This window comes from Cardiocondyla obscurior, linkage group LG17 (assembly GCF_019399895.1).
Source record: "Cardiocondyla obscurior isolate alpha-2009 linkage group LG17, Cobs3.1, whole genome shotgun sequence".
NCBI lineage: Eukaryota > Metazoa > Arthropoda > Insecta > Hymenoptera > Formicidae > Cardiocondyla > Cardiocondyla obscurior.
In genome coordinates, this window is record NC_091880.1 from 3273966 (window position 1) to 3282074 (window position 8109).

Genomic DNA, 8109 nt, shown 5'->3' on the forward strand with positions numbered 1-8109 from the left:
AGGGGTCTTTCCTTGGATGTATTAAATGCAGTAATAAAAAAGAATATAAAATAGTTAATTATTTATAAACTCTGTTTTCGTACAAAAATATTAACACGTTAACATTATTAATCTTTGATTAGGTCAGGTCATCAATATCTGCAAAAGTGGATATAATTAATAAAAAAATAAATAAATAATAATACAAATTAATAATTATATATGTGACATAGTAAAGTTCATTAAACTTACTTTGTAGTTTTAAATCCGTTGAATTGAATCTCATATGTAATGGCACGTCAGGTTGAGGTCCTTCGCATTCTAAAATCTTTCTCTCGGCTGCTTTTAACGCGTTGTACACCGAGCGAGATTTCCGTGCTTTCGCTAGATAAACCGTGCATTGTCCCAAAAGGACATCGCACTCCGGCATACCAATCATTTGACATCCGTGCATCGTGTGAACAGCTACACCTAAATTTTATTTAAAGTCATTAATCGTGTAAATGTTAAAATGTAAATTGTATTTTTTTACCTAAAGCGTCTGGATCTGCCAGACCAATATCTTCGCTAGATATCCTAACTAGCCTTCTGGCAATATTAACAGGATCCTCCTTAACCGCCATAATTCTAGCTATCCAGTACAGGGAAGCGCTTACCTTCCCAGCTCTTATTGATTTGTGAAGTGCCGAATACATATGATGGCTCTGATTGGTTTCTTTCTCGGACAGCATATGAGCTTTTATCAAACCTTCTCTAATATCTTCCAAAGTTATTTTTACATTTTTATTCTGCAATGGTCTTAACTCATCCGTGTGCTTTGCAAGCATTGCTAATTCTAAAGCGTTCAAAGCTACACGTGCATCACCATCACAAGCTTCTGCTAGCCATTGTACTGTATTGTTTTCGATGTAAAGTTTTAATTTTATATCAGAATGAAGTCTAATCTGTTCTTTGCTGTCCATTTGCCTTTTCTCTTGTGCATTAAGTACATCGTCATTTATATATTCTATTGCCTTGCAAAGAATCTCTTTGATGTTGTACTCTGTTAATTTGTGTAACATAAACACACGACAGCGGCTCAGTAGAGCTGGATTTAAACTGTACGATGGATTTTCGGTGGTGCAGCCAATTAAAGTAAACGTTCCTGCCTCTACGTTTGGTAGAAATATATCTTGCTGTAGTTTATTGAAGCAGTGAATTTCGTCCATGAAAACAATGGTCTTACATCCAAGCTTTGATTTAGTCTTTGCTGCAACAACAGCATCTTTTATACTTTTTATACCGCAACGAGCGGCAGATAAATTTACAATGTGCACGCTGTTGCTCATTAATTCTTTGCTTAAAGACGATATTACATTTGTTAAAGATGTCTGAAATATAAAAATAATTATTTTAAAAGTAGAAGTAAATCGTAAAATTAAAAAGTAGAGCTAGCTTTACCTTCCCACAACCAGGCGGGCCCCAAAATATCATGCTAGGAATTTCTCTCTTCTTCAATAAATAGTTCAAAACTGTTCCTGCGCCAATGATTTGTTTCTGGCCGACATAATCCTCTATACTTGTCGGCCGCAATTTTTCGACAAGCGAAACACGCTTAGACATCTCTGAAGATAGTCCTTTAGAATGTTTTGCCAAATTAGATTTCGACGTGTCCTTACTCTGCATTTGATGTTTCTTAAACTTTTTCGCTTGGCTTGTGGCAAAATCTTCGTCAAAAGGAAATGATCTCTTAATCGTGGCTTCCATGTAATTATTTCCTTTAGGTTATGTCACATGTTTCCCTGCGTATCAAATAAATATTAGATTAAATATTTAAACATTTTAACCGAGCAGTAGACATATCCCAATCATAATGAATCTCTCATCGTACGAGATATAATTTATTTAATACAATATTACACACGCATTACTTTCGTACGTAAATTAATTACCCACATTATATTGCAATTACAAAACAGCATCTTGATACAATTTCAACGTGACATTAAAAATTAAGAAAAAAAATCACTGAATTTTTAAATACATTTTTTCTCGTAAAAAAAAAAAATCTGAATGCGAATTACAATCTATTTTTCTCTGATTGCGCACCGAATAATTAGAAATGATAGGAAAACAGCAAAGTAGTGCCATCTCTAGCAATATGACACGTACTACAACGTATTATGTATATACACACACACAATTAGCGTCGAACTTTTCGTGCGAGATTGCCATGTAAAAATACTAATTAAAACTACCGATTACACACAAATATAACGAATTAACGGCCAGAGAGCATCCGTGACTGTAAGTTTTTGTCAACTTGTCACGTACGTTTTCTTCGATTACGCGAACTTAGTTGGTTTAAAACACTCCTAGAATGCCTGAAACTCGTCTCGGCGATGACGCCGCCGGTGAGCAAGGAACAATATCGGCTCGAGCAAGAAACGTTTGTTTCCAATCACGGTGGGACGACACCGCAGGAGGTGATTTTCACGCTCTTGCCCAACGTATGCGGAATTTTATTGGCGGCGACGACCCTGGAAGTACTTAAGAGACACACCCACGAAAATGCGAAAGCCGCCGTGGAGTTTACGCTGAGCGTCATCCCGACTATTTTATGTTGCACCGTGTTGTCGGAACACATCGGCTGCGTGTGCGTGACAATGATATTGGTCTCTCTAGTGAACATAATGCTCTTGCTTAGCAAATCTAACCTCTCAAATCCATTTATGCGGCCAGTCGCAAACAGAAGAAGGCCATTCTTAACTAACTTTCGTGCGTTGACCAACATCATTACCGCGACTTGCATATTAGCCGTAGATTTTCGTATCTTTCCACGTAAGTTCGCCAAGACGGAAGTGTTCGGATATAGTCTCATGGACACAGGGGTCGGGCTGTTTATACTAGCAAATGCATTGGTCGCACCAGAGGCTCGAGACTTCTCCACCGCCCGTCGGGGTGGATTTCGAGAAACCTTGACGCGGAATATGAAAAGTTGCTTCCGAAGTTGCGTGTCGCTCTTGGTGTTAGGCTTCGGTCGTTTTGCAGTAGTCGAGTACATGGGATACCAGAAGCACGTCACCGAGTATGGTGTTCATTGGAATTTTTTTATAACTTTGGCGATCGTCAAGCTGTTCACTAGTATGATTACCAGCACTATTAGCTCGACTTATTCTTTACTCTCGGGTATATGGATATTGTGGATGCACGAGTACACTATGAGCACCAAAGGTTTACAGACGTGGGTGCTGAGGGACGGGCCGAGGGATAACTTTTTCTCTGCTAATCGGGAGGGTCTTATTTCCATACCCGGTTACGTAGGCCTGTATTTTATTGGCGTCGCTATTGGTAGATTGATACATTCGGCGTATCAAAACTCACATCTAAGATCAGGCATGAATATCTCTGTAAAACTATTTGGCTACGAATTCGGGGTGCGTTACAATGAATCCATGTTACTGTGCGTCAAACTGTCTTTGATCTCAATACAGAGTTGCGTCGCGACATTTTTCTGCGATTTTAAGATTTCAAGAAGACTTGCCAATGCCGGGTATTGCATGTGGATAATAACGCTGACCACGACGTTACTTAGTTTCTTGCTGCTCGTGGAAATTATACTCGATATAATCGACTGCGCGATAAGCGAACCGTGTATTGAGAACAAAACGGAGAGACTGCGTAAAAGTTTGCGATTGAATTTAAAGAAACACGTGGAGAACGAGAGAGAGGAAAATGATGAGCGTATGATTAAGAGAAGTTTAGAAATTTTTGATGCTGTGAATTACAACGGCCTTTTCTTTTTTCTAATCAGTAATTTAATGACTGGTCTTGTTAATGTGTCAGTGTACACATTGTACACCAAAGAATTGGTAGCTTTATTAATATTAATTATATATATGGCTGTGAATATATTTTCATCGTTAATATTATACAGGCTCAAAATACCGATCAAACTGTGAAAATCTTCGGAAATCATTATTGGTCCAGTCTTAATAAGTTTTGAAAATGTTTAATCGAGATTTTGACAATCTCGCTGGAAACGGTATTCTTCCATAAGTTTTAATTAAAGATGTTATAATATAATTAATTTATATACGATAAATTATATATATATATATTTTTTTTTTTTTATTCTTCGTGTTACGAAGAAAAGTTACGTTATCGTTCTCGTGTGGCCAAATTAGATATATGTATATTTAAATGTTATACAGCGATGTCGTACATGTAAATTTTAATTATGAAATAATAATTAAGAGAAGGAACTGCCAAATGTAACTTATACATATCGCGAGGTCTATCGCGCATTTATTTTATTTATCAAAATAAAATATGTACATTAGTATAAAACTAAATATGTAAAAAGATTCGATCAACAGATGCACGCACATTTTAGATCATCGTTCCACTGTCGTACTTTATCGTCTTAATTTAGTGCCTAATAGTCTTGTTTATAATTCATCTTTGGATAATATATCTGATTTTTGTAGTTGTATAGGCTCTTTAATATTAGACGGTTGTACCGATTCTTCTTTATCCGCCGTTTGAGTATCGTTTTGCGCTTTGCCATGAGAATTGTTAAATTTCCTAAACGCATTATGGTGCTTCACGTGATTTTTGGCAAGGGAAACGATTCTGAGGAACTCCTTAATATCGAAGCTGTAATTAGTAAACTTGGCATGAGCCCCGCCATCAGGATGTGTTCCCTGAAAAATAATAATTATTCAAATACGTGCTTTAACCACATAAAATTTTAATTGTAGTTTAAAAGCAAAAATAAAGTAGAACAGAACAAAATTTACATTCTTTAGTATATTTTTTTTTTTTTTTTTTTTATTATAAAAAAAACTAAGTTGTTAAATCTCTATTATTTTAACAAAATATCTACGAACGTACCGGATCTTCTTGCACCAATTTCGAAGTATCTTTCCATGTTAAATATTTTACACCTCTCAACCGCGCAAGATCTTTGTAACAATTGGGATCTTCACAGTTATATCTGTGGAAAATAATTGAAGCGTATGATTATTTTATTCGGAATTATTATGTAGTCTTTCGTAACGTACATTTCGAACACTGCTGCCCAATCTGGCAGAAACATTAAATGCGTCAAGCCAGCGCCATGAATACCGATAAAGATATCCGAATTTCTCGTGATCTCCAATTGCTTTTTGAACGGTACATTTTTATTATACACCACCTGCACATAGAAAAAAAAGAACGTAACGTAAATAACGTTAAAAATAAAAGAAATTAATTTTTTTTTTAATATTACCTTTCTAACTCTATACTCCGGATTTTCTTTCAAAGCATTTACTAGTTCATTTTCATTTAAAATCCTTCTATATTGAGTATCTCTGCTCAGAAGCGTCACACGAATCTTTCGATCTTTCCTCTGATGAAGAGGTATTTGAAGTCGATGCAGTACGTGATCACCAAAAGCTTTGAACAATCCAGATTTTTCACAGCCGTAAATCTAAAAAGAAATTTTTTTAATATATATAATGTCTTAGTAATTAATATTCTTTTTCGAAATGTCAAGCATTTCGTAAAGTGATATACAATGCTAGTACAAGTGGTGTATTGTAGAAAAGGCCAAAAATCATTCGTGGCAATAAAGGGAACACCAAGTTCCTGAAGCACACTGTTTCGCCTCGAAATGTCTTTAGGTCCCACAATGGATTTCTCGTGAATGCTTCGAAAGTATCCTGAAACGCCGACCGATAGCTGAAACAAAAAGTATAGTTCGATATCGAATTCACGTAACAATTTTTATATTCGTATAGATTTTGTTTTATGTTTCATGCCTGTTACCTATAACTTTCCCAGATCATAATGTGATTATCGGTATCGAAGGCAGATGGGTGTGTGAGATTCACGTGCAATGATGCGTACAAGTTGAAAAAGTCGCAAAAGTGATGATACATGTTTACTACTAAAACAAAGCGACTTTAACGAAGTGACGAATATGAACCGCAATTCGTTCGACGTGTCCTTTTACTAAATCTCCTAAAACTTACTGGCGTCTATTTTCATAATGAAGGTCGGTTTCTCGATAACGACGTCGCAATCGCCGTGTATAATCGGCCGGTGCAATAACTTTCGAAAGTTTCGCAATTCCGGTCCCCAAGACTGCAGTGGACTGACGTGATCCGCATTTTCCTGCAATCTCTTCTCGTTCAGCCTGATTATAAAAGACAAGGAGTTAGGCAATTTCCGATTTCTCGCTCGGACGATTTGTTCTACTCGTTGATATTCACTCACGTGCAGTAGCCGCCGATTTGACCTTCTTTTAGCACATCCATTTTGTACCGTAAAGGCTCCTTTCGATTCAACAAATCTGTAAAGTTTAACATGACGTTTCTCGCTCTGCAGAATCTCATGTGCTCCGAACATTCCAAAGACGAGTCATCCTAGAAAGATTAAAGTCAATTGAAATATCGTATTTAGTCTCTCTTTTTTTTTTTTTTTTTTTGTGGTGAATTTATATTACAAAGAATTATTTAATATACTCACTACGAATAATGGTTCACATAACAGCATCATTTCTCTTCTCTGATCGCGCACGTAACCGAAGTCCCCTTGTGCGTAATATGTATCCAATTGTGCCTTTTTTGTGGCGACCCATCCCTTGTGATCGCCTGGGCAATGTGGAATAGAAAAAGAATTTTCCGGGCTGCAATTTTCCTCATAACCCCAGCAAGCTTTAACATCAAGACTATCCTGAAATACATTTTTTAAAAATTAAGTCTTATTTTTGATGAATTAAATTATGTACAAAAAATTCTTTATAACACTCAATCGCACATATGAACAATATTATTATATATAAACGCAAAGTAAGTTAACAATTACTAATTTTTAATTAAAATTTTATTTCTAAATGTAACGCAAAATAAATAAAAAAAAATTGTCAAGGAATTAATGTTAGACACAAAAATCTCACCTTATATGGGCAGGTCGCGTCATTACGGCATTTTTCTGCTACCGTGGGAAAAGAGTTGAAATAATACTTGACGTGCTCGTGCGGTAGATTAATATCTGTATAATTGCCGCCAATGGCAGTGACCGTGAATACGAGCACCAGTGACACGGGATGAACCGCGAACAATGTCCTCGTGATCATCGTGTAAAACAATTATTGGAAATCCTCCTTATTCTTACTGAGATATTCTTAGGAGTTCCCCCCGGTGCGTTCGCCTCGCAACGTTGTTCTGTACGGTTTGAATGAGAAACGAACCACCTGTGAACGTGGGTGTATGACCTCACAACCCGCGCATTAGCACACATGCGTGAAACCTGCGCCGAGGTACGGTGAGAGGCGGTGATCTCGCGAAGATACTACGTGCGAGATGTGAGTCAACTCGCATCATAGAAATTGCGCACTGGCTTACCTTGAGCAGTCCGCGAAGTTTTAATATTTCTTATTTTCTAAATAATATGCCGGCGTTTTCCCGTCGGATCGATAATACAGGTCTGCGTAGAAACAGAGTACACGAAGACATTTTTCCTCTTCTTTTTTTTTGTCTCGTTAATCACAGGTGGTCTCTTGTACTTTAATAATCTTACGCCTCTAACAAAAGCGTTAAATTTTTTCTTTTTTTTTTTTTTACTGAATCCCGTAAATAGACGAAAAATGCTTTCCAGCTAACCTCCACGCGGTCAGCTGTCTAACACGTTTACAATATGGCCGTATACACTGTCACTGTCAAGGATGAGTTGCTTGCGATCACAATTCAGGCTGTTCTCGTTTTCTAAAGAATACTCAAAGAAAAAAAGAAAAAAAAAAAATTAAAGCACCCTTGAGCAATTCTTATTTAACTCACATGATTCCTGAAATCCGTCAGTTAAAAATTTTGCACCGTAGTGCCTTGTGAATCTTGTGAGAGATCAGTCTTAACTGGTTTGGTGTCCCTCTGTAGATTTCTTCTCACAATGTGAGTTAGTTTTACCCACAGAGAACCGGGAAAGTAAAGAAAACGTGAAATCCCTCTATCTACTATCGATATGTGACTTTCAACACGTATAGTAGGAAAGATAATATGTCGTATACATTAGCTGATAGTAGCACATCGAATGTAAGAGTACCTATTGTAGATCAAATATAAGATTAAGAGTAATACAGAAAAATGTAAGAGCGCGACAGTAGTA

At 36.7% G+C, this 8109-nt stretch overlaps 3 protein-coding genes across 7 annotated transcripts; 1 reads left to right on the plus strand and 2 right to left on the minus strand.

Moving 5' to 3' along the window:
• Positions 1-34: 34 nt before the first annotated feature.
• LOC139109372 (ATPase WRNIP1) lies at positions 35-2053 on the minus strand. 2 transcript variants are annotated; one of them, XM_070668380.1, is made up of 5 exons: positions 1915-2053; positions 1420-1760; positions 512-1349; positions 232-450; positions 35-138 (listed from the first exon to the last, which is right to left on the minus strand). In XM_070668380.1, exons 2-5 carry the CDS (start codon positions 1723-1725, stop codon positions 119-121), a joined length of 1383 nt encoding a protein of 460 aa, XP_070524481.1. In that variant the 5' UTR covers positions 1726-1760; positions 1915-2053; the 3' UTR covers positions 35-118. The 2 variants fall into 2 exon arrangements, with proteins under 2 accessions (XP_070524481.1, XP_070524482.1); XM_070668381.1 differs by having other exon boundaries at positions 1911-2022.
• Positions 2054-2128: 75 nt separating this feature from the next.
• On the plus strand, positions 2129-4189 carry LOC139109370 (phosphatidylinositol-glycan biosynthesis class W protein). Its single transcript, XM_070668377.1, has 2 exons — positions 2129-2265; positions 2338-4189. The coding sequence occupies exon 2, from the start codon at positions 2361-2363 to the stop codon at positions 3918-3920; it is 1560 nt and encodes a 519-aa protein (XP_070524478.1). The 5' UTR covers positions 2129-2265; positions 2338-2360; the 3' UTR covers positions 3921-4189.
• A 44-nt stretch (positions 4190-4233) lies between these two features.
• Eogt (EGF-domain O-GlcNAc transferase) lies at positions 4234-7879 on the minus strand. Of its 4 annotated transcripts, none has more exons than XM_070668375.1 (11): positions 7353-7878; positions 6905-7257; positions 6475-6681; positions 6223-6371; positions 5979-6142; positions 5773-5893; positions 5532-5685; positions 5234-5434; positions 5025-5158; positions 4855-4957; positions 4234-4664 (listed from the first exon to the last, which is right to left on the minus strand). In XM_070668375.1, exons 2-11 carry the CDS (start codon positions 7082-7084, stop codon positions 4410-4412), a joined length of 1668 nt encoding a protein of 555 aa, XP_070524476.1. In that variant the 5' UTR covers positions 7085-7257; positions 7353-7878; the 3' UTR covers positions 4234-4409. The 4 variants fall into 4 exon arrangements, with proteins under 4 accessions (XP_070524476.1, XP_070524474.1, XP_070524475.1 ...); XM_070668373.1 differs by having other exon boundaries at positions 6905-7722; positions 7785-7864; XM_070668374.1 differs by having other exon boundaries at positions 6905-7712; positions 7785-7861.
• Between the last annotated feature and the right edge of the window lie 230 nt (positions 7880-8109).